The sequence below is a fragment of the Pholcus phalangioides genome, unplaced genomic scaffold, assembly GCF_987345545.1.
Source record: "Pholcus phalangioides strain wild (caught in Gottingen) unplaced genomic scaffold, Ppha-v1.0 ptg000042l_1, whole genome shotgun sequence".
NCBI classification, from domain to species: Eukaryota; Metazoa; Arthropoda; class Arachnida; order Araneae; family Pholcidae; genus Pholcus; species Pholcus phalangioides.
In genome coordinates this window covers 12,367,086-12,394,493 of record NW_028301628.1, presented here as the reverse complement: position 1 = coordinate 12,394,493, position 27,408 = coordinate 12,367,086, and the positions used below count along the sequence as shown (strand labels likewise).

At 38.4% G+C, this 27,408-nt stretch overlaps 1 protein-coding gene across 2 annotated transcripts in view; it reads right to left on the bottom strand.

Annotated features, from left to right (window-relative positions):
* LOC149064486 (uncharacterized) overlaps positions 1-27,408 on the bottom strand; it is a 110,169-nt gene that overhangs the window by 55,535 nt on the left and 27,226 nt on the right. For both annotated transcript variants that reach the window (XM_089254983.1, XM_089254982.1), the window contains exon 2: positions 15,103-15,293. In XM_089254983.1, coding sequence (XP_089111109.1) covers positions 15,103-15,293 — 191 coding nt within the window. The remainder of the gene's footprint in view (positions 1-15,102; positions 15,294-27,408) is intronic.

Here is a 27,408-nt window from a genome sequence, read left to right as displayed (position 1 = left end):
CGATTGTTTTTTGTTGGGTTTTTTTTTTGTAATATACTGCCGAGTCGTCAATTTGATAAAAAAAAATTATATTCATAAAATTAACATTCATAAATCCCATAAGATTCATAGAACCATGGGGTGGAACTAAAAACGAATGAGGAAAAAAGGAACAAATTTCTTCCTGCAAACAAAAAAATCGTCTGTCAGGAAATCGGGGAGTGTGAAAGGTACGAATGGACGACTCGACAAAATCGTTGCGTGTGAAAGGGGCCTCAGGTTAGGACAAGGCTATCATATCTATCGAAGATTCGTTTAATAGATACAATCCAAATTTCTTGCCAAACGCTTGTACGTGAAGTGGCTAAAATTCTGCGAGGTCCCGGGTTGAAACCCGACCGTCGCCACAGTGGTGGTCAGCTGAAGTTGGTTTTCTGTGGTTCCCAACTTGAAGGCGCTAATGCGAGCCAATCTCCCCTTTAAAACGTATCGCAACAGACCTACAAATAGTACAAATGTAATTCAATCATAACACATCACTCACTTCACTTCTGAAATATAGATGGCAGCACTGAAAAATCAAACGCAAACAGTACATGTGCACTCAGACTGTTAGGTGCACACACAGTTACACTTCCGGCACAACTCACTAGGTAGTAAATCGCCCATAGATGGTGATAGACCTGAGTCGTGCTCGGTTTGAAAGAAAGAAAGAAAGTGGTTAAAATTCTTTGAGTTGGGATTTCAGAGCGAGCACTGCAAATACATCTGTTCTGGATAGAACATATATATCTAGGTTCTGGTATACCAGCTGATACCGTAATTGACAACTGAATAAAACCACGCGTAGTATATTTCTCTCAGAAATTCTGCTGTTACCTTCTGTTTCAGATAATAGAATTTATGCACAATGAAATGTAGTTTTTTTTAGCTGTTTCCAGGGTATGAATGATGTATACGATTTTTAACGAATCTTATTCGAATTTCTATTTTTTCCTGAAATCCAGGATTGAGATTATAAATTACATGATTATAATTATTACTCTTATTATCATAATTAATTATAGTCAGATATAAAAAAGTATATTCATTTCAGAGCACTTTAATTTCCCCTTGACAAATTTTTTTCTAATAATCAGCACCTTTTCCTTACCTTCGACAATTTTTTTTGGCAGTTAGTGGTGAAGGCACGTATAGATAATGATTTCTTGTATTTTTTATGAAGGAAATATGATCATCCTTTTACTACTGATACTTTTTTCCGGAAACTAGGGCTAGAAAACGGGCTGAAACAGTGTTTTTCATTGTGTGGTTCTGGGATCATTTTTATATATTACAATTGCGTGAATGACACGCAAATATGGATGTCATATACATATTTATTGCAATATATTGCAATATACATAAATATTGCAAATTGTATAAAGCAATATTTTTTGGATTTAATGGGAAGAAATTGATATTCTGACGCTACAGGGGGTCCGCCAAAAAAGTTGAGAAAAACACCAGGCTCAAATGTGGCTATAAAGAGCTAAAATATTATATCTTCATATTAAGAAAGACAGACTACGTTTATCATTGTCTAGTTTGTCATCAAAAGAAACAAAATTACACTTCATGTATGATTATTACACAGCGCGCTGGAAAAAGGATGATGATGACACGAAATTAGCTGAAAACTAGCTGTTCGCATGTCTGTCTACCCGTGGTTGGATTTCGGACCGGCGATGCCGGAAGGCACGTATGCCTGCCTACCTACCTATATGATGGGCTCACAACCCGAAAGGAGGCTATTATTTACCGGAGGGAATCGGCCACGTGCGACTAGGCTTTTACACGAATCGGGGGTTTAGGGGGAGGCAGCGTGGTCGTCGCCGAACCCATTATTAGGCAACCGATTAATATAAACATCACGCGCCAGCCCATGTTGTTCTATATCTCCCAGCATAAGGCTGTGACGCTTTTTTAGTCCCGCGCAAGAAAATCACTAACTACGGAAACAAACAAAAAATGACCTATTTATCTATTAGGGAATGAGCGTTTTTTAGGTTCTCTCGTTATAACTATTCATCGGGAGCATTTTTTCCCCATTACGCTTCTAACAACCTCGTAAACATGTTAAAGTGAATGGGGATTTTATCAGCATTTCAATCTTGGGTAATACCTAAAATAAATTGAAGGTATTTCGTTCCCATTTTTATAACAAGGATCTTATACCAGGAGTTAGCAAACTATAATGTACGCTTTCTTGGGAGAAGCCCCAAAAACTTCCAAATTTATGAAATTATTTTAAAAAAACAAGCTTTTTTTCTTTTCAGTATATAGTGACAGGCTACAACGATACTCGATATAACGATTAATCCCTCTTCAACGATATTTTTCAAATCTGGTTTGAAATTGACTATAGCCTGATGTTGGACTTCTCTTGATACAACGGTATCCTTTACTTCGATATAATCCCTCTATAACAATTTTTTTTTTTGGAAGAGATTTTTTCTAATCGTTACAACGAGAGTTTTTTACATACTCTATGTTGGTGTTGCTAGTTTCTTTGAATCACACACAAAAGTGTAATGCGATGAGCTTCTTTACAGGGGCGAACTAACCGAATTTTTACTAATCAATCAGGCCTACTTATGAGAGGCCTATGGATGAGAAAACAATTAGCTGATTGTGTAGAGAAAGATGTCCCCCTCCACTTGTTAATACAAGATTCCCCGAATGACTGCTTATATTTGGAGACGATGATTTTAGGAAGTAAATTCATCTCTGCCTCCACGGGGACTGGAACAGCACCTCCTAGTAATAGAAGGCCTCCGCACAGGTTGCCAAGTTCATCTGAACGTCATGAGAGTAGCCTGGTAAGACCACCTAGCAAGTTTGCCACATCTCGAACCACAGCATCCTATTTCGTTTCCTCTTATTTTGGCGTAGAATCTTCCGGATTGGTTCGCAAGTGATTGGATGTGGAGCATAGAAATCGCCAACTCTGTGCCCGATCACTTCTTTTCCGCATAACGATGATACTAGCACGTGCAGCGGATTTTTTTTCCTCTGAATATTCTGAGTGAGGATGGGCTACTTGCGTGACGTCGCGAACAGCGTGCAGAGGCCTATCTCTAGGAGGTGCTGACTGGAACCACGGTCTCTCTTTTGAGTCAATACGAGTTGAGTCCATACGTTGAGTGCACGGGGTCGAGTCCCCGTGAAGGCAGAGATGAATTTCCACCCTAAAATCATCATCTCCAAATATAACCAGTTTTTCGAGAAATCTTGAATTAGTTTATTTTCTTTATTATCATTATACACTGGATATCTTCCTGCAAAGGAGGTCCGCAGCCGTCATTGCACTGTCAAAAGGGATCTATGGCCTTTCATCCTACTGACTAACAGGTCCGTGAAAAAAAATTTCAAGAACTCCTACATGAAGGGTGCTGCGCGAACCAAAACGTTGATAACCTCTTCTTTATACCATTTCGACTCAGCTAAATGATGTATGATAGAAAACTACGGTATCGTGGATTTGAGGTAAGAACTTCGAAACCACTGTGTAAATTCTGCAGAATCGTAGTCGTAAAAACACAGCGGTTTTTCTATATTTAATACTTCGATGCAGAGCCGGAACTGGTAGGAAGGGGGGGCACAGAGAGAGAAACTGGCCGTGGTGACAAAATTTAGGGGGGCGGAAGTTTTAGGTGGGAGCAAAGAACACTGTTATAAAATTACCGAATTTTAACGTTTTGGGCAAAAATCTTAGTTACGGTTCTGTCTCGATGAATGTTGCAATCAAAAATATAATTCTTTTTTGCAAATGACATTTGAGAGAGGATCTACATTTCAATAATCAAAACTTTTTGCACACAGCAACTGTATGAAAATTGAATTTCTCAATTTTTTTATGCATTGTTTTGAATTGCACCTCAAACAAATTTTGAGGTTTAAATAACTGCATGTCATTCGAAAATATTTTTATAATTGAAAGTATGTTTCCAAAGTCAACGGTTGCAGAGATATCTAGTGTGCAAACAATTTGGGACAGCCTGTATTATACTCATGACTTCTACTTTCCCCCCTCCCCCCGGACAATCTCATCTTTCCCAGGAGGGTGTGTATTGCCTACTGTGGAAAAATTGCACTAATATCGTGAAAATCCTTCAAGGCTTTTATATGTGCATTCATCATTATTTGCAGCATTTGAATTTGGGATAAAAAGGAATGTTACACATTTCAAGATAAAATTTCCACTTTCCCGTACTTTTTAAAAAAAAAAAAGAAGATCCCCCCCCCCCCTACTTTCTGCATTTATTTTTCCGGCACTTCATTTCATAATTTCGGATCTTTAAAATTCTGTGTTCTTTTTTTAGAAGAGGAATGCAATGGATAGCTATATACTAACGTAATGGTGTTTTTTGACTGTATATTAAGGTATTCATTTTGTGAGTATACAGTGTGTGCGGGTGAACAGCTGGTCTCTGCAGTGCTGTCGCTCTAGATAGTACACCAGAGCGTTACCATTTTCTACTCCCACGAGAATAGCCACAACACGAGATTTTTTTTTTCTCTTGTTTTCTCCGATATAAGCGGAGGTGATGGTTGGTTTGGGTCCCCATTGGTATGGATGTCACATATCTCACGCGCAGATCACGCGATTACAAACGACCACGCCTAAGGTAATAAGAGCCTTAAGAGAACAACTTCTCAGAAAAAAAAAATTAGGATATTAAAATGTACCGAGATGTTTAGCGATCGGTTCAAAAAATTAAAAAAAAAAAATCTGGACGCGTATAAATAGAAATACGGGACAATACTATGTTTCTTTACTGAAAAGTAAAAAAGAAAAAACACGTACAATATACGTTAACTGAATACTTGAAAGATTAAGCTCCTTAAAAAAACGAACCGCGGGTGATTTACATGTATTATTTGCATTTGACTTTTGGAGGTCCTTCCTTCGAGATATCACAGTTATGCGCAATTTGAAGGGCAATTAAGGTACGTAATTCCGAGAATTCCGACGGGAAATATCAGTAATTAAGTGCGTGAGAAACGAGATAATTTCTTGAGCTTGACATGCGGTTTTTCGAGGTCGTTTTTGAAATTTCGGTCATTCCTAATAATAATCCCCCTGACGTTCTCCAAAGAGAGAGATTTATTAAGCTCACATACATCACACGAGGAAATTGGATCACGTTACGAATAACTCAGAATAGGCCAATCTCTCGAAACGGAAATAATATAGGACATATAGAGAATAAAATACTTTTGGGCCGGGATTACACTATAAAAGTTTCATAAAAGTTCTTTCATAAAACTTTAAAAATGCAACCAATAACCGTATCTGTTACATTCGAGCAAATGTAACCGATAGGCTTATCGGTTGTTTTGCTTCAAGTTTTATAATAGATCTTTTATCAAACATTTATAGTTTAATCCCGGCCTTAGACATACAATTCGTAATATGAGCTAATATTGTGCCACCCCAAAAGTTATGAGCGTTTTCCTCTAGGTTTTTGGTCGCAAAGTTTGAGCTTTAGATATTTGTTTGATGCCGGGATTAGACTATACAAGTTTTATAAAAATGTTTTTCTAAATCTTTTTAGTGTAATGCCTGTCACTTTTTCCACCACATCTTCAGGCTATTTTATAGAGTTTTTGAAATCTGCTCTTTGTGTAGAAATTAGCTGGTTTGGTGGCACAAACTGCATCTATGAGACTTTTGAAAGAGTCACTTTTCCCCCCAGGGCCGTCTTAACACATGGGGCTCAACCTAGCACGGCCAGGATGCCTCAAGTGCAAAGGTGTATTCATGATAATGGGGTTTGGTGCTATAATTTTAGAGAGTAGTATGTAAATTAATAGGCAGGTACCTAACCTTTACTTAGAAGGTAAAGGAAGGTCTATAAGGATAAGAACATAGAGTGGGACGGTGATATTCGCACTATATGTATTCCCACTGTATTCTTGGCCTATAAGGAAGATTCTAAACACTTCAGCTAATGATTTTCAAAACACAAAGAGTTTTGAAGAGAGCGAAGTAAATGAAAGAGAGCAGAGATGGTGCTCGTGTTGCTTGGTCATGACGGGTGTGATAAAACATCTCAGGTTATCGTGGCTTTGTTTTGGGGAGGGGGGGAGGCAAGAATAAAGGAGTTTTTATAAATGTGTCTTTTTCGTTTGTGTGTTTCGAAACTATGTCACACAGTAGGTATTAGTCTATAATGTTTTTCTTCGACCAGTTTCATGAAGTTTTTGCGCAACTGTACTTTCTAAGAATGTTTGGAATCGGTGCTAAGTTTCGAGTGGTTAATTATGCAGTTTTCAACAATTTCCATCTATATGACATCGTCATCCTCTGCAATAGGTCACCCAATCTGATCTTCTAGAATCTAGACTGAAATTCTCAGATACAAATTTCGCGAATACACCGAACTTTTAACTTACGCAAGCATAATCTCAATAAATCTTCACAAATATTTCTACAAGTTTTAGAAACTTTAAATTAATTTCTATACAAACATGTGATAAACACTACTTTTGAACACCCTATCAATAAAATATAGAAATACATCAATTCCGATTACAGCCAGACACGATGTATTAATTTCCCACTTATATGTGTCACCAAAAAAAAGTTTTTCATGTCATTTCAAGTTCGGGAAGACTGAAAATAATGCTGTTTATAATTAATGAACATCTTAAAGTACAGTCAGACCTTAATATTTCAAGGGGCCAAATTTTTTATTCGACGTACCTATTAAAAGAATATGGGGCGTCTAGTGAAAAATCATAGAATTCATTACAATAATCACACAAATCTACAGGGTGTTTCAAAAAGAATCATCCGATTTAAAAAAATCATAACTATTCAGCTTTTGATCCATATTGATCGAATAATGTATAGGTAGAAAGAGGGAAATCTCGAGTTTCACGCAGTTGCCGACAGGTAGCGCTAACGCTCTTCCTTCGGCCGACACTTCAGTGTTTGTTAAAATTGGCTTTTCCCACAGTTAGAAATCGATTCGGATGACTTCATTTTCCACGCAGGACGAGGCACCACCACACTGGAGCTTGGACGTTCGAGAATTTTTGAACAATCGCATTCCTAAACGATGGATCCGCGTACGGGACTTGACGATTCAAATGAACATCAATAGCCTCCAAGATCGCCCGACCTCACGGTGTGCGATTTCTTCTTGTGGGGCGGGGGGGGGGGGTTTATAAAAGACTACGTTTATGTGCCTCCCGTTCCAGCTACATTAGCCGAACTGAAGATACGCATAACAGCAGCAGTGGATGCAAACATGCTCGCAAAAGTTTGGGACGAATTTGACTACCGTATAGACATATCCCGTGCATCCCAAGGTGGACATATTGAGCACCTTTAATTTGGTTTGTAAAAACACCTTGATTATCTATGTAATATAAAATTAGTCTTAAGAGTCTATGTGTTCAATATTTTTCGTAATATGCGCATTTCAAATCGGCTGATTCTTTTTGAAACACCCTGTACCAAAAGACGCCTGTATTAAAATTGAAATTTTTAATGAAAAATATTTTAAATTAATGATTATTCAATCATGATTTTAATCGTTTCAGTTCTGACTTCTAATCCAAGAAAATCCTTTCCTGCTCTCAAACAAAGCCATAGCTGAGTGGATCTTGTGGGCCATTTTATAAAAATAAGATGTAGTACCACTTCTCTCTCTCTCTCTCTCTCTCTCTCTTTCTTTGAAATGTGATCAGTTTGAAATGTGACAGACTCCACTAAATGTTACAGTACAGCCCCGTCTAAAAATCCTAAAGAAAGTTCCTCTCTCCATATCCTAAAAACTAATGATGTACATTTTGTCTCGATGTTCCCTCCATTTTCAAATAAATCTAATATTTCCCACGGACCAGTGTAGGAAACTAATCGCCGACTAACAAAGTTCCCTGGTCAGTATTTATATAACGTAGTTATAATAGCCTTTTTTTTCAATATTGTTATTAACAATATCCAAAGAATCAAAAAATACTTACATAAAAAAGATAAGGGGGGGGGGGATATTTTGTGAAGAAAAGACCTTTTCATATGGAAAAAAAGAAAAATCGGAAGAGATAAAGATTCATTCATTCATTAGGGGGAATATCCGATGTTGACTTATCATGAATTGCTTATTATGTAAGACAGTAGGGGGGGGGGTGATATGATCACACATGTGGTGATGATGATGATGTTTTTTTCCGTATAATTCTGTATTTTGCGCAAAAAAGAAATTATTTCTGTATAGCCTTGGAAAAAATAAAAGAACTTTCTTTTTTCCCATAACATCTGCTTTTGAAGAAGAGATTTAGATAAAAAAAATTTCTAAAAGAAAATAAGAAGAAGACAAAGATAAATGTCTTAGGAAAGGGTCATCTTCGTGTAATTGGTACTTATTTAATTGGAATCAGACTGAGATGCTCGCTCAGGTTGGCGCCGACTTCTTGTCGGTTTCGAGTGAAAGTCCTCGGCATCATGTTTAGAAATCTAATAGTTATTCTTAATCATTCTTTTCTTTCTTTATTTATTTTTTACTTGTTCTTCTTATTTCATGATCACTTCGACCGGTTGTGAAGAAGCTTCTGAATGCGAATCACCATTAGCAAATATTCTCCGAATATATTTCTTTTTTTATTTAACCTTATAGTCCTATTTAACCATTTCTTTCTTTGGTTCTTTAGTTTAGGATTTCCATTGAACATTTTTTTGACATGAATAAGTCTACCTTCAAAACCGTATGGGGAGGCGAAAAACCCACCCCAAGGGATGAGAGAAAAATGTGGCTGCACTGGGTCGGACGCTTTGGGAGCCTCTCGTAGAAACTTGAAAAAAAAATAATGAATTACAAATCTAATAATATACAGGGTGGACGAGAAGTCCTGGACAGATTTTAGAAATTAATGACAAATCAACCAATTCACATATAAAGGTGCAGTTTGCACTGAAAAGTTTATCATGGCCTAGGGTTCTACGGGGTACAGTTTAAACAAAACCAAAACTAAAAGGAAATCACATAAAATCTATACACCCCCTTTCGAAAATGAAGAAAGCTCCTTGCTGTCTCTGATATACCAAAGGGTCCTCAGGTAGGTTTTTATTGAAAAACACTGTTCTCTAGCAGCAAGTAAGTATTCCTTTATCCCAGGGTAAAAATACCTACCTACGATTGCCTACCAGGATATAATCATAGCTCAAGGTCTGCTACCTAGGCGAGGTCATAAATTCATGATATTCAAGTGATGATGGTGGTGTCAAGCGATGTGGTGTCCACAGACAGTGAGTGGCAAATCCAACAGCTTATTCATATTGGGAGCAAGCCGCCAACAAAAGACTAAAGAGCCCTTAAGGACGAAACAGCGGTCCAAGTGGTCTACATCATGGGTTTCTAATTGGTTTTCCGTGGAACCTTCGGGTTCCGTAACAGTTTTTTTTTTTGAGGTTCCGCATGATCGAACGCCACGGAACCCTTAAAATCCCGGAAACCGGAGCTTTCAAAGATGAAAACTTTTTTGAATTTTTTTTTTACTAACACTCGTAAAGCCGTTCTTTATTTTGAGTTTTAACGAGATAGTGCCTAAAACAAATCAGCAGATTGAAAGAACAGCATAAATCAGCGAAAGAATCGTTGTCTGTTCGTTTATGCTGTTTTTTCCAAAACTTTCCCTCGATTTTGAATTCAAATATCTCTGTGAATATTTTTTTTTTTTTGTCTCAGGAGAGACAGGGCAACAAGTTTCTGATTGGGTTTTTGAGGACAGGGTTCTCGTATAAAAAATTGATTTTTTTCTATTTTGATTACTATACAACCCCCTGCTATATCAACGACGCATCTAAAGTCCACGCGTTATTTGGATACTCTAATAGGAAGTACGACTCTAGAATAAACAGTTTGCCAGTAAAATGCGACAAGTGGGAACTGAATAATCATCCTGAATATATATTATAGGTAAGAAATATCACTGAATAAAACTACTGCTGTCACCTAACAAATACAACTGTCGTGATTCTTCGATTGAAATTGAGATGACCATTTTTCGATTAATGCACCGCATAGAAGAAAACGATATCGTATGATATTGATTAAAAAATGACAATAATATCTTTAATTATTAAGATTGCTTAAAAATTTTAATAGTTGACGTTTGTGCGCGGTAAATTAACACCAATAAAACTGTGCGTAATTAAAAATATTCATTAATATGAATTATTTTTAAATACATAAACCAAAATAAATTAGGTTTCAGTTCTGCGCATCTTACTAATGTTACGTTACAACATACAAACAGCAACTGCTAAAATTTAGAAGTAAATTTGACAATTCAACTAATATTATTATTTCAAAAAAATATTTATCAGTATCATGCTGTAATGACTTTTTCTATGCGGTACAACGATCAAAAACTGGTCATCTCAATCGATGAATCACAAGAGTTTTATTTCATAGGTGACAGCAGTAGCTCCAGTTCGATGATGCTTTGCATGCAATATAATATATGTACAGTATATATACTGTAGACCACACACTTTTTTTTCAATATTTTTCAGAGAAGGCAAATTTAATTTATTAAATTTTATTTTAACCCGTTTATAGGCCATGGACAAAAGTAGCAAAGAAGGCACTGTTTTTTCAGGGCGAATAAGTTTGTAAAGTATGGACGTTAAATGTCGGAAAAGTGACTGAGAATGCTTCCCTGTACACTAATTCCGTATTTTGTATAAAGTAGCATTTTATTTCATCACATCGCGCAGATATCGAGATATCAAAATTCTGTGCGCAGAGAAACAACACGTCTGTGCAGGTGAAATGAAAGAAAATGAGCCCACTATCTCTGGAAGGAAAAAAAATTAGTTAGAGGGCATTTTTAATGCGGGAGTAAAGTTTTTCCTTTCTCCGCGAAAATCTCGGTGCTCACCCCCCCCCCCCCACACACACACACACATGCATACCCAACCTAGAGCCAAGCTCCCTAGACTGAAATATTTGGTGAGCCTCCTCTAAATGAATCTATAGTGTTATTTATACCATTGGTGGGGTGGATGGGAGTCATGTTGCTCACATAAACCATTGACGATGTATCTACTTGATTTCACACTCTGAAGATATTCACCGACAGCTCGGATGAACACCCTATGACTCACGATGATTGGCATCATGAATATTTCTGTTAAAGAATATGTCATAGTTCTTGTACGGGAGGTTTTCTTCTGTGTCGTGATGGTTATAATCAAAGGCCCTGATTCGTTTTTTGGAATGGAATTTTTTTATCCACTAAAAGTGTGGATTCTTAGATTGCAGAATTTACATGTACTTTACGGGACACCCAAGGCCGTATAAACACACGAGTCCCATTCGGGCACACACGGTCTCCACATCCTGCAGTAAGGCCCTAGGTTGAGATCTTTAGCAGGCCCCCAGGTCAGACTATTAACGGGCCCGTCTATTATGCATATAGTGGTAAAAAAATTATGATAGAGAATCATCTCTGGCGTGTGGGATGGAGCCCTATCAGACTTCTCCCCCCTCTCTTGTGAGGACCATGCGGGGAACTCATTGTGTAAGGGCTTCTACGATAAGATCTGGCAAAATGGTTTATGACAATTAGTATGTTTTATTGGAGGTGGTGTGTAAGCCCTCTTTCATTTTGCCCTTTTGAGAAACGGCAGTAGGAACATTGTTATAATTTTTTTTTTGGATAAATATTCAAATATTTGTTTGGGTTACGTAGAAAAGCCTTATCATCAAGGGTTCCAAGTAAAACTTTATGTTGGAAACCCCTCGTCTACATGTGTTTCTTAATCTTTTCTTCATCCATGACCCATCCCTCCCCACTCCCGTCTTGAACAAATCCCCCATAACCCAGAGTGGAAACACTATCTGCTTCTTAAACTGATTTCTAAATAAAGCTATGAGTACAAAACCCGAGCCAAAGTCCCATTAGCATCCTTTTTTTTGGGGGGGGGGGGGCGTTGAATGAACCCCTTGGGCATACATGCTTAGCCCATGGCCCGCGGGACGAATGTGGCTCTCTGAGTCATCTGATGTTGTCCTCAAACTCAATTTTGTAAAATTGAAGTAAGAGGTACATTTCCAGATCACTTAAGTGACCCGTGGTGCATTCCCAGACCATTTGAGTAATCAGCGGCATGTTTACAGATCACTTGAGTCACCCGCGACACAGTTCCAGGGCACTTAAGTGATCCATTTACAGATCCACTTAAGTAACCTGCGGCGCTGTTCCAGATCACTGATATCATGGTCCACGATATGCTTTCAAACCAGTGAAGTGGCCCGCGCTCGCCAAAATATTGAACACCCTTGTCAAAGGAAATTGGGGAGGGGGGGAGATTCAACCGGATTCTGGTCCAACATCTGGATTGATGACAATCAAGAACATTTTCTTCGACAACCTCTCAAGGCATTCGAGTGGGCCTCAGAACGAATTTGAAATAGACACGCGCATGTGCTTAAAACGTTTACGGACATGTCTCCAAACACAGCCCTCTGTCATTATTTATTTAAAAAAATATATGAACTCGATTAAATTCTATAGTCATTATTAAAATAAATTTAAATCCCCCCTTAAACGTGTCCACGTCCAACGATCCGCGTCAAAACGATGGATCTCACTTCCACCCTCCAGCTTGGTAATTGCATAATATTCTCCCACGATGGTGATGATGATTATATTGTTGAATATTCCCGGGTATACAGTTGCAATCGAATGTACGCACGTACACCACGTCAGGTACACAGAGATATACGAGGACGCCGCCTGTCAATCGGTTTACCCACACGTACAAAAAGCATAAAAACCCATCTAGTTGTCATGGTTCAATGAATGATTCGCAACCGTATACCGTATGTTTATAACATACATGTACATGTACACGCACACACACACAATTCGCATGTTATGGCCTAGACATCATCATTTCTCTCTCCTCTCTCTCTCTTTCTATCTCTCCCTTCTACTCTTTCTTTTCATTGAAGGGACTGATTCATTCTGGAAAACTCTCTATTTGTTCTCCATTTCCCCTCTTCTTGTGTGGTTGTCTACTCTTACAATACACACAGTATTACTCTCTAAGCACATTACTACATATATCGCAAGGGGGAAAATATACCATCTATTCGATTATATATGGATTAGGACGTAATCCCTACAGCTCGAAATCTCGACAATCCATTTTTTAATAGTCCGAAATTCAAGCACTCACGAGGATATCCGTCATACTCATTGCGTGAAATGTGGCTGAAAAAGTATTTTCGATGAATTTAGGACATGCTCTCCCAAGGTTGGGGGCTGACAGGGCTCTACCCGGGTGCCTAGCATGATTTTCATCTTTTGTTTTGTTTTTCACTATAAATTCACTATGCGTGGAATGTCTCGCCGGGGCCCACCTAAGATCTCAGCCTATTAGGGACCCTGCTTCAGGATTTGGGGTAGGGCATGATGTAGGATTAATAGATTATAAGTGCAAAGTAAGAACAACAACCCTCAGATGACCATGTTTGATTGGAACGAAAGCGGGACGTCTAGTTGTCTCCAGTTGACTTCCAGAAATGGCACCACTGTGTCATACAGTAGCCCCCCCCCCCCAGGCTGAAACTTTTTCATGCTCCTCAGGCCAGACTTTTTAAAGTCCTCCCTATAATGAATTTATAGCATGGAAAAAAACATATATATGAGAATCATCCCGATCCACCACATCCCCCAGAGCCCCGTCAGCTCCAAGCTTGGGGAGGGAGGGTATGGAATAAGTACTGTACAGTACTTATCTGGTAGCGTACTCACTCTGGAAAATAGCACTATACCAGATATCATCGTGCAGACTTCTGTGGACATGGGAACCCGGGCCATGTCTGTATGGGTCCATCCAAAAGTTGGACTAATCGCTAAAAATTTACATGCCCAGTCTGGCATATAATTTGAAATAATACGTGCCCGAGAATCGGTATATAGTACATAGGTGGGCATGTATTTCAAAAACATATCCGGTCGAAATTTTTACGAAATTTTACCTAATTCCGGGCATTGCGGGTAATAGATTTTCCCAGCCCTGATCCATGCGCTATGAGGAAGTCTACCGGCGGTTTTGCTGGATCTTGAAAAATAATCGAAAAATATATAATTTTTATAAGCCACCATTATATATATTTCACTAGAGTAAAGCACTTCGGTAGTGGCAGAATTCGGTGGTGTTTGTAGGAATTTCTGTAGTGTCGGGACTCGGGTCCATACTCATTAGATTAACCACTGAAATCGTATAGCTTACATAAAATTTCATCAAAATCTGTTATGTAAAAGTTTCATATTACTCTGCATCAGAGATGAGAGATTACGTCAAGAGAAGAAAGAACCTCTTCATTTAAGAAATTTGATAATAAATAATGAGAGTTTTAATACATATACAGGGTGATTCCATAATTCCACTTGCCACATTTTACTGGCGCGAACCATTGATCCTGGAGTCATACTTCCAATTAGAAACAGTATTCAAATAACGTGTGGAACACAGATACGTTTCTCATTCATATTGCAAAGGATCGTATATTTATCAAAAAAAAGAAACTTTTATATCCTCTAGCTTCCAATTAGAAAGTTATTGCTCTGTCTCTCCTGAGGAAAACAAAAAAAAATTATACGACTCTAAGTGCAGTATTCACTGAGATATTTGAATTCACAAAAATTGGAGCAAAGTTGGGAAGGAACATTAGAAGCGAGAGAAAGAAGCGTTGGACAGTTGTTTATGCTGTTCTTTTGCAACTTTTCTCCGATTTTTGAATTCAGATATCATAGTGAATATTACGCTTCAAACGTGAAATTTTTTATTGGCATCAGGAGAGACTAAGAAACAATTTTTTAATAGGGGATTTTTAGGACAGGGTGTCCGTATGAAAAGTTTTTTTTTATTCTGTTAACTACACATTTCTTTGCAACGTGAATGACGTGTCTGAGTTCTGCGTGTTATTTGGATACTTTTTCAAATTTGAAGAATGCCTCTAGGATCAACAGTAAAATGCGGAAAAGGGTATTATGAAATCATCCTGCATATGTAATTCATTATTGATTAAGCATATCGATTGAATGTGTACTCACCCTGGAAGTAACTTTTAGTCCGGAGGTAACTGACGCTGAGCCTCAGTATGGACAGTTTGTCGAGTTTAGAGAGAACGCTTTGCTCGAAGGGGAGCAGGCTGGCTAGCGTGTCCAGTTCGGCGTTGAGCCTCTCTCTGTGCCTCTTGCTTGGATTCGATTTCGTTTGGCCGTCTTTTGGTGGCACTCGAACGCTACGGAAAAAAATCCCATATAATTATCATTAAGTAGCAGCCACATCTTATAAAGATTCGTTCTGTACTATACAAGAAATCTGAAACCACTAATTACTGTCATAAACTTGACGTGTTGCATAATTGAATTAGTCCCAGCTTCGTCTTTTCTATTTGATGGATTGGTTCCCCGGAACTTTATTTCGCTTCTTTAAAAATTCACATAAATTTTCCATTTATTCAAGTAAAAGGTTGTGTAGTGCTTACACATCATATTAACGAACTGGAATATTCAAGCGTTGCGATATTTCATTCATGGATTGTCCATCTCTGTGAATTATATGAGGACTTTATTTTTCATAGAGTAGAAAAATTTTCATGCTACCGGATCAATCAAAAAATAAACCTATTCGAGCAAATTTATCAAAACGCAAGAAAAAATAATGATGTGGTGGCATTAAACCAAGCAATCTATACGAAAGCCAGAATGTACTTCTGTTCGTTAGAGGTCACCATAGGTATTCTCAGACAGGCTATTCCAGGCTATGGTATTCCAGCATGCTACCGCGTGGTGTGAATTTGTTGCACAAGATGTTTGCTGCCACGTTGCAATCATGTACAACATGCTTCAGTATGAGAGTATGCAGCTTCCATTCTAAGGTGCTAGAAAAAGTTTAGGGATAACCGAAAAATTGCCATACATCGAAAACCTGTTGATGTAAATGCATGAAAATGTTAGTGATAATTACAAGTAGAGCTGAAAAATTTTCAGTGGAGAAAAAAAAATAAGGACACTGGAAAATATATATTATGTACCAAGTCATTTTAATAACCAAGAAAATCACCCTATTTCTCTATAATCTTTATCATTCTGGATGTCATCGATCGAGATAAGTCATAAACTACTTGCTGTGGAATCTTTTTCCAAGCCTGTTTGATTGCTGAAATAAGGTCATGTTTATTTTCGAACTGCATACCATTTCTACACACTTCTCGTGTCAAAATGTCCCACAAGTTCTCTACAGAATTTGCATCAGGGCATCTGTCTGGCTAGTCAACGAGTTCCACCGAATCGACTTCAAACCAAGACTTTGTAGTAGACTTTGAAACTTGTACGGAAGCATTGCCCTCTTGAAGCAAATACTGTTCAGAAGTTATAAGAGGCGTCTCAAGTAGTAGATTTCCAACCAGAATGTCTTGAAACGCCTCTGAGTTCATTTTGCAGCTTATGAACGCGATTGGAGTTTTTCCTTGGGATGAAAAACTTTCCCAAACCATTACTGATCCACCTCCGCATTGGTGCTTTGAAAATATAGCTGTGTCATACATCCATCAGGCCCACCTAAATTGAACTTCTTCTCATAAAAAAAAACAACATTCCACTTGGCAAAAAAAGATGCGTGCTTTTTGGCGAAGGGTCCAAGAAGGGTCCTATGATGAACGAACCTGTGAACCCACACCACACTGTCACTTTTGGGGAATGCAATGGTTTCTGCGTGTACTGACGTGGATTAGACGTCGCCCAGATACGACAGTTATGGGTATTAACGTCACCATGTAGCGAAAAATGAGCTTCATCTGTCCACAATATGTTAAAGACCCAGGTGGGATTCTGTTGGATTTTGGTGAAAGCCCACCTCGCAAATGCTTCCCTCTGTACGGTACCCGCTGGTAAAAGTCCATGGCACGACTGCAATCTGTATGGGTACAGATCAAGGATTCCATGAATAATATTTCGTACCGAGGATGGTGATAAGATCAAGCGTGTGGCAGCTTCACGAGCACTTCTGGTCCCTGCAATTGATTCGGACGATAACGCTTCCATTTCGGCTGCAACACGCTGCGAACGTGCCTTCCTTAAACATATTTGTCCGGCTCTCTTACACGATCCTCCAGCGTTCCAATTTCCTCAAACCGCTAAACAAGCTTTATGAGGCCCATGGCTGTTAAAGGCTTTTTTCCAGTCCTCACATTCTTCTGATCTCGGAATTTACGCAAGGCAATGGTCGCTGATTCCTGGTTCATGTAAAACAACTTCACCAACAAAGCTTTATCCTTCGCACTCAGCATCCTTGTTCACATACACGGTTTACAACGATGAACTTATTGTGGATTAGGAGCGCAAGTTCTTATAACCGTCTCATTTGAAAATTTCCACCGAAGTCACTCGTGCCAGCGCCATCTATCGGCTGTTTTGAGTTATTTTTTCTTCTCCTATCTTAAAAAATTTCTCTTGACCTAGCGATGCTAACCCTGCAAACCGTTTTTTATTTCGGTTTCATTTCCGGTTTTCATGACTTTTTTAAGTTTCTACGCGAAGTTTTTGCTCACCCTGTATTTAACATCAACAGATTTCCGAGGCATTCAGTTGTCTTTGTACTTTTTGTATAGTACAGATTTGTCACCCGTTCAGAACTTCAAAAAAATTTGGAAATCTGAAGAAAAAGAATAACTTTTTTTCTCGGCCTATAACACATCGAGGCATATTAGTTGCGTAGCGACTTTCTGCATATTAGTGTCAATATGAACTTCGGACAGAGAAGTTGTTTGTCTCCACCGGGAATCGAACCAGGGCCCTGTTGTTGTCCGGGCAAACGCGGTATCCAATACACCAGCATTTTTCAACCTGTTGTCAGAGGACCCCTGGGGATCCGTAAGTACCTACTTTGTGAGGGGTCCACGGAATCCTTTTTTTTTTTACTATCATTGCAAGAATGATACATTTAGTACTGTAAAATCGTAATTTATGACTTCATTTTCCTTAATATACAAATTGGACATTGGGTTCGAAAATTTCACCTCCGACATTTCGTTCCCGGTACATTTCTCCTGCTCAGACTGTATAGGTGACCGAATGAGTGACAAGGGATTGACTGTGTGATTGGGCGAGTGACCGTATGAGTGACTATATGAGGGGCAGAGTGAGTGATCGTATAAGTAAGTGTTCGTGACTGTATGGTAAAATGAATGACCACATAAATGATCAAGTGAGTGAGAGACCGTATGAGTGACCGTTTACGTGATCAAGTTAGTGACCCTATGAGTGGCCACACTCACTTGCTCACTCATACAGGGGGTGGCCTAAACATGCCAGGGGTGAAATTATCGTAAAACCTATGAAGTTCACTTTCACCACAGGAATTCCACGAAACATTCACCATCACTACAGGATGCCGCGGTGCATTGACCTTCAATGCAGAGGGTCCGTGACATCAAAACTGTTAGGAAACACTGCAATACACTAATGCAATGGAAGAAGAGTCGTGTTCCTTTGATTTTTTTAAATAGCACGCTTGCCCGGACTGCAATTGAACCCTGGTCCGATTCCCGGCGGAGACCATGAAGTTACCGTATAGAGCACTAATATCCGAAAAGTCTGTTCCCTTGATCTTCCGATCCTTATACAATGATCACATTAATTTTTCCAATAAAGGTTTTTCATAGGAACAAAGCATTCGGGTAATTGTTCGACACTGCGTTTATAAATGTTCACCTTGAAATGATTTTTTTAGTGTCGAAGTGCGTGCAAATAATTCCCAGTACCGGAAAATGGTAATTTCTCTTTTTAAGTGTATCCTCATTGTCTCGATGCCTGTAGGTACTCTTTGTTTCAAAGTATTCCTTTGTTTTCGAGCACGAAACTCAAAGAATTTCAAACAGAGACAGACATTCTTAGTCGTGGATCGAATGTCTCCTCGCGTTCCGATTGGTCGACAACCATTATCCTTCTTTTTTTTAATTCACCCCCATGTGACCGAAAATGGCGTCTCTCTCCTCCTTCTCTGTATATACCAATGAGGAAAAGGTGAAGAAACAAAAAATTATCTCCGAGGAAAGAAAATTATACATTTTCTTATTGGATGGTCGCCGTCGACATTGCATTCCTAGTAACGCCGTAAAGCAGTGGACCGTGTCCTGGAGTAACTAAGCGATAATTTCGACAACAAAAGCCTCTCCAGGAAGAAATAATAATAGCAAAAATAATGACACCGAGACACAACCGACCAATCATTTCCTTCTATTACTTTCCTCAGCCAATCATATCCTTCGTCTCTAGCCGTTCCACTAAAGTTAACAATCGTAAATCGAAGGTTCTAGAACAATGTCGGTTAATTTCTTTTCTTTTTTTCTTTTTCCTGTAAAACAGGAAAACTATTTTGTTGTGGATGAATATCTGTTTTGTTTTGTTGTTGTGAGGAAATCTTGCGATGTGATTCTGCCTCAGTCATGTTTAGACACTAGAACACTATGTCATCATGCTGTGATGATGATGATGATAATTGACTCATTCTTTCTGTAAATTTTTATGTCAAGATAAATTCTCCGAGGAAAATTTTCTTGACGCTTTGAAATTAAAGTATGCGTTTATATTCTTTTATAATCACACAATTTTGTTTCCTTGATGACAATTTTTTTCCCCAATAGTAATTTCTATTTTTTTTTTCCTCGATCGTCGAGAAAATAGGATTCTTATCACTATATGCCACGTTAAAATTTACCGATTCACGCTCCTAAAAATAATTACTACGTGGCAAGACATTTTCATGGCGAAAGAATGAGTTATTAATGTCCTACACTTGATAATACAATGAAACCTCGCTGCAACGATAACCGATATAACGATAATCTCTGCAACGATATCTTTTCTTGGTCCGCAGAGTATCATTATATCCAATTTTCTACTTTTCAACTTTTTATTTATATCTTCTCAAGCATGAAAATTAAGTTCTCCGTATTGTCTTTTGATATTCAACTGCATAAATTGATATAGTTCAGGTTGTTTTAAAATCAATTATGGGCCCGTAAAGTACATCGAAGAAATTCCACAGCTTTAATTAAGCATTTTCGGAAGCAGAAATAGATAACTTGAAGTTCAGGAGGGGGATCCAAATACCCAGCGCCCCTCAAAAAAGGAAAAAAAAATATTCGTTTCTATGTTTCTTTAAATCTAGATTTGTTTATTTCATGAAGTCGCGCAGGAAGTCGCCGTATTGGTTAACTTAGACACGGTTTGCATGTCCCGCAAAGAAAGAGGGTGATCCAAACAGCCTCATTGAAGAAAGCACGGGCAGCGCCGGGTATTATAGCTAGTGAGTAATAAAACTATGTTTGGCTCGTTAGAATCTATCATTTAAAATAAAAAGCAATGAGATACTTATATTGCTTCAGCAATTATGCTCAAAAACAAGATGTTTCTTTTTAACATTATGACACTCGTTTTTCAATAATTTATATTTCACTAACTGTTCGTTCAAAATTGATGAAATTTGATATTTCGGCATTTCTTGAAATACTGAATGCAAATATTGAAGAAACAAACGGGGTTACCATTGAACTTTTGAAAGTTGGATCTAGTTTTAACATCTAGATGACCTCTTAAGAAAAAAATGAACTTAATACACTTATGGAAGATCTTAAACGAAGAGAAGAATGCTACTTTTTTTTTACAATAAATAGAACCCAAGATATCACCATCGTTCGGTTAAAAGTTGTGCATACTGTACAAATCCACTTACAGCCGAGGATTCTTGAGCTATGGGCCACGATCGAAACTTGATTCCCAGGGGCTTCTTGGACGTGTCGTACAGTTCTTTATGTCTTACAGTTCTGTTATAAATGCCCTTATGCGCCACTGGTTTCACTAATTTAAAAAAAAACAAACAATCCTATGAGCATAAGTGGACACAGGTTCTTCGAATGGGCGTGGGGATCAATAGTAAACTCTGACGACATCAATACGTTTGGAGATTTCGCAGAGGTCTTTACCCTTTTTCTAGTCGCGAGCACTGCTTACACCCATCATCAAAAGAAGAGCGCCCTCACAAGTTTAACATACGAATGCAAGAAATCAGGATGATTTCAATCCTTGAATACAATTTCTACATAGTGTTTAATTGGAACGTTTATCAAGTGCTCGTGAGAAAACAAAATCGGACACGAGTATCGAGCACTCTAGGGGCTTTAAAGAGCACCCCAGTGATCCGGGTTGGAGATGTCTGCGAAAGGGCCACGTAATAGGCCGTAACTAAGATTACCCCCCTGAATTTTCGGGGAAAGTTGCCCCCCCCCCCGCCCCTTCTAGTTACAGCCCTGTGCATTACTGCCAAAGACCGAAATCTGCCAATTCAACGAAATGGCACGAATTGGCCAATTTTGTTGCAAATTAACCTGGCCAAAGGCTGAATTACGGGCTTTGGCCAGCTAGTTCACGAAGTGGCTAGAGATCCCTGGCCAAAGTCCGAAAAGAAAAGGCATGCATGATTCGGGCCATCGCCATCTGGCGAATTTCTTCGTGATAATTGTGTCCACGTTAACTATGGCAACCCATCATATCACAATCGCGATGCGATAACAATTTTTTTCTTCAAAATGTGACAGAAAAATCATGTTTATATATTATTATAAAAGTAGTTTTCTCTATCTCAAATTCCTCTTTTTCTTCTCTTGTCACATGGAGCTAATCCAATACAGCTACTGTATATGTAGCCACGTGTCACACGTTGGCGATGAAAGAAAAATAGATCTGTGCCTACCGTACCGTTTTACATCAGTACATCGCAAACTGCCCAGGAATCTCCAGCCACTTCGCGAATTGGCTCTCCGAATAATTTCTGCAAATCAGACTTTGGCCAAAACTCTCTTCCAATTTGCGAAGTGGCCGCACTTTGGGCTTTTGCAGTATTGCATACACGTTACTGCACGTACCAATTAATTAGAAATTCCCCAGAGGAATGTTTGCGAGATGCAGGTATAGCTCAGTCAGTGTTTCTCAACGTGTACTGAAATAGAATTTTGATGAAGATTGGCGAACATTGATCCAGGGTTGTTTTTCCAGCAAAAGATCGAAGATGCCTGGAAGAGGCTGCTATATATGCTGACATCAACATAAACTGAAAATTACAACAAAAACTGATAGATTACTCAGGTATTACCCAAAGAATTATTATTAATTTTATGGCAAAACGGGACAGTAAAAATGATTTTTCTGTCCCTAAACAGGATTTCTGATGAATAAATCAGAGAAAGACGAATTCTGTTCCTAATCTTGGACACGGTAGAGAAATCTTGGCGAGAATCCGGTTGAATCTCTCCAACACCGTGAGAAATTTTATGTCTGCTATAAAAAAAAGTAGGCGTACCAAGACCTCTTTTTTTTTTTTCTTTTTGTGGATAAAGCATGTTTGCATACATAGACATTTCATTTCTGTTGAAGCTCATCTTTCATTTTTTTTTCTTTTCTTCTGGTTTTTTTTTTCCAGACGCAGCAGTTGGCTCTTCATATTTGTTCTGACAGTGATGAGATGAATGAAACAAGAAGAGTCAACGACTCACCGAGAATTCACATAAAACAAAAGCAATGATAATTTAAATAGAAGTACATACAACAACAAACAACTTATTTCTTTTTACCGCGCGTGAATCGTTTTTACAAGCGCAGTGTTGTTGTTGTTATATTGATTATTCCAGTCGTTGTTAACCGTGAGCGCGTCTTCCAGTGAAGGTGGAGGGGGGGGGGGGGAAGAACTTCCGAATTTTTTATAACAACGTGGCAACAGTGGCGTATTTACAGGGAGGCTTAGTCAGCTATAGCCCAGGGCGGCAAGTTCGGGGGGGGGAAGGCAAATTGAGGAATGAGTGCCTTAAGAAAATTAGTAGAATGGAAGAAGGGGGTGAAATTTGTATACATATACATATATATATCACTCATGAAATCCGCCTCTGCCCAGACAGCAAGGGACTAGGTCAGTGAGTGAGCAAAAAAAAGTGGCACCTACAGATGTTATAAGCACGTGAGCGAGCAAAAGAGTGATACCTAGAGAGTTTGCAGCCGTGAGTGAGCAAAGATTTTGAGAGCTCCGAGAAATTTCGAGCAAATTTTTAAATTTCAGGAAAAGTTCGTGTGGATAGTTATATGCAGATTTCGAGAGATAAGGGAAAGTGTGTTCGTGTGGATTTTAGAAAGACAAGTATAGGAAAGATTCGTGCAGATTTAGAGAGTTTATAGAAAGTGGCTGCATAACAAAAAGCAGGAAAACACCAAGATTACCAAATCAATAAAGTGAATTTTTTTTAAATACTTTGGAAAACGAATTCCTAAGAAATAGCGATTGAGAGTAGTGTCAAAATCAGAGAAATTTCAATCTCACGTTTCATTGTTCGGTTAAATTAAGAGATTGCAGGCTCCAAAAGGACAGAAAGAGTTTCACGACTATTTATTGTTATCGACGTCTAATTGTTTTCTCGGTAAGTATTAATACCTTTATCGGAGAAACCGACATCACATCATCATCAGTTACCAATCAGGAAGTGTTGTGACCTTCCCAAAAGGTATCGCTGAATTGAGTTGGAATCATCCGGGTTGTAGGGAAACAGGTCCGACGGTTCTATGGAAGCTCAACAATAGCCCTCCTACTCTATAATTCATGTTCCCCCGCTGACATTGATTAATGTCCAGTCTGCATTAGTGCGGGAGAGATGTGTCCCGTGCGCAAATCATTATTCAACAGGTTGTTGATTGCATAGGTGGGGTCAAAGCAACTGTCTCGAGCCAAAACTGATGTGAGTAGCAGCGTCGTATACATTAACAATAACCTGGTGACTCCTGAGAATTGGGAAAAAAGTTGAAAAATGATGATGCCAAAATTGTGAGTACTACATACAAAAAAAGATACTGCATCGAACGATATTTCGTAATAATTAAATTAAGATGTTAGAAAGAGTTTTTTTAGAAGGAAAAACATTTTTAAATGAGCATTTCACAGCATCAGCATATCTTATACAGGGTGATTCTAAATCCATGGGACAGTCTTTAAGAGGAAGACACCTGAACTAACATTTTTGATCGTAGAATGTGCTGTCGAATCGCAATATCAAAGGTGGTAGAGGGTGTTTTCAGACAGTGCTCAACAGCACTTCACCAAAAGCGAATATCATGTTTTTCTAACGGATTTGCGGCGATATGTGCTATCAACCATTCGAGGGTGCATATGCACCTTCTTATTGGATTGGAGTTTGTTTTTTATTGGTGCAAGGACCATCAAGGCTATGCTGTGCCAAAAAACGATGGAATGACTTGTGGTAGATTTGCATTATTCGGGTTGCACATCATGAAAAGACCTAACACATTACAATACCCAGCACCCTCAAATAGTTAATTTCACTTATTGCAGAAAATTCTCAGAAAAATATGATATAGACGAACTTGGTTAATTCGAAGTCCAAAATTACTGGAAAGAAGTTCGAATTATCAAAAAAAAAATTGAATTATCCAATTAATCTGATTAAAAAATTTCAACTTAATCATTAACATTCACATAGGTTAATAATTATCAGTTATTGAAGTTTTTTTATCATCAGTTACGAAACTGCTTCCCAAATTTTAATAATTTATTAATTATAATGATTAATCTTAGCTACTTCATTATATTCCACTGTTCTAGAATTTTTTGACCATGTTCAAAGCCTAATTTATGGAAACAGTTCGTGATCATCCGTTACGAAACTACTGTATTTCCCAAATTTTGCTCACCATTCTTAAGAAATTTTCTTTCACCAACGTATGAACTTTCCGATACTTTCCATACTCGAAACGACGACAAAAAGATTCAGATTTCGAATGGTACGCCTTGATCTAAAGGGTGAAAAACACAAGGAGGGTATCAAATGCTGCACAGTCTCAATGCACTTCCAGCATGGACCAACTCAGCTGAGTAAATGACTTATATTCCTAGCGGGCAGGGACTGAAGTACCAGGCAGGGTACTTCAATCTCAATGCACTTTAGCTGAGCATTGTTAAAATGGGCATTAAATTATTAAAAAAGAAAAAAGATAATTCAAACTTTTCAAACTTTTATTTGCCTTTAAAAATTTGTTGAAAAAGCAACGTCTGATTTTTTGTAGAATTTTCAAAGTAAATTTGTTCGTACAAAAATCATGATTCTTTCCTCCAACTTCAAATTATCCAAAAAATTCGAAAAGAGTTGGATTTAAATAAGAAATTTTAACTATTTAAATTAGATAGAAAACTTGAGGGAAGTTCGTAAACTTTCGAATTATTCAAAATTTGGTAAACCAAATCCGAATTGACCAAGTTTCACTGTATTTGCTTTGGGTAGAGTGCTGTTGTGCTCTCTAAAAACACCCTTTACCGTCTTTAATATTACGATTCGACCACACATTCTATGATCAAAAATGTTTGTTTAGGAGTCTTATACAGTATGACCTCTCAAAGTTTGTCCCATGAATTTAGAATCACCCTGTAGGTATAGATCATCAGCACGCAAGTTCTCGCAATATTGAAAAAAATTTCAAAAGCTAACTTGCCGTCGAGTGACTATGTAGACTTTCCGTAGAAAAGTCTCGTAACTCTCACTGGTTCCACGCATTCAAACGTTGAAAAACTGTTCCAAAATATACGTTGCAATTTAATTTGCGCAGCGTTTCTCTACCTGTTTGCCTTTTCGAAACCCTTGAAATATCATGAAATATCACCCTTGAAATATATTCGTTCTTACATGGTTACACCTGCAATAGACGAATTCACCCTTGTTGCTCGCAAGCACCACGGTGCTCACTGAATCACCCAAAAGTGATCGATGCTTGTACCCAATTTTTATGTTTACGAGGTCACGCTTCGCCAACCCAAAGTCATGCCGTTCGAGTTATATTCAAAAATTTGTACATCACTAGTAGCCTACTGCTTAGGTAGAGTCACAACACCTGTGAGCAGGTGCTGAATGCTGCTGGTATGGTCAGTTTTCGAGAAATTCTGTAAAAACACCTACCAAAATCTACGAAGATATTAGATCCATAGTGAGAGACGAGTATTCAGCACCTGCAAACTAAGTCAAAACCAGACAGGAACAGCTTCAAATTAACATATTTCACCTCGTCATTCCAGCTGCCTTCTTGACATCAACCCATAGAATAAAAAAGTTGCGGGCTAAACGGGCATGGCCGGTCGAAAGTATGTATCATGTCAGTATTGAGAAATTAAAATGTGTCTTGGGTTCCACGCAGTGGGAATTTTTTTTCCAGCAGAAAAACATCGCTTAATATTTTGATCAGCTTTCTGCGTTCTTTTTATCACCGGTGGAAGTGGTTGAAACATTTCCCGGATTTTTCACGGAAATTTCACAGCAAATGGGGAAAATAATTTGCAGACCGGGGGAAAATAAAAATGAGTGAAATAATTTGTTGGACAGGCAAAAAAAATTATTTTTCCTATAATTTATTTTTTGCCGGTCCTCAAATTATTTCTGCCATTTATTTATTTTTAGCAAAAAGTAACCGGAGAAATTGAAACCAAAGATCATCGGCAAAATTAATAAAAAGCAGAGATAAGTTCAGGACCGGCAAAAAATACTAAATACAGAAGAAATAATTTGCAGACCGGCGAAAAATAAATAAATGGGAGTAATGTATGAGTAGAGACGGCGTAATATAAAAAAACTTAAATTTAAAATTACATCGCACCTGTATTATTTGGGCGGTTGGAGAGCAATGATTTAGATCATGAGTGCCCATAAAGATCGACACCTTCTATAGCAAAAATCCTCCGCGCGAAGCTTTGACGTCACTGAAATCGCCATTTCACCTGTAGTCATAGTTCGACGTATGCGAAATCTTTACCTTTTTTGCAGTATATCCAATTACTATAGGTGAAATGGCAGGGCAGTAATGTGCTTTCTTGAGCACCGGGGCAGACTTTTCCTTGGGGGGTGGGCCTCTTGAAAGGGTTATTCTTATGCAAAACAAATGTAAATTTTTGGGTGCCCCATTTGACTCGGGGCCCAGAGGCAGTGGTCCGGTTGCCCAGCCCAGTTACGGCCCTGTGAAATGGACTTCAGTGTCGTCACGAGCTTCGCAGGCTTCACGAGCTTCACGAAGCTTTCTGCTATAGAAGGTGTTGGATCGACAGACCAAAGCTATAGCAAGACGGGTCTGTTCTGGCTACAGCCCTCGTGAGGGCTGGTGGAAAGCGAGGATCTATTTTGAAAGAAATGGAATGTACCAACAAGGATTTTGTACCCCTACATCATTGTGCAAAAATTGAATAAAATATCTTTGTAAACGCATTTGTAACTCTTTCCACAAGTGATAACAATATTTATGGTATAACTATAAATACTGCCC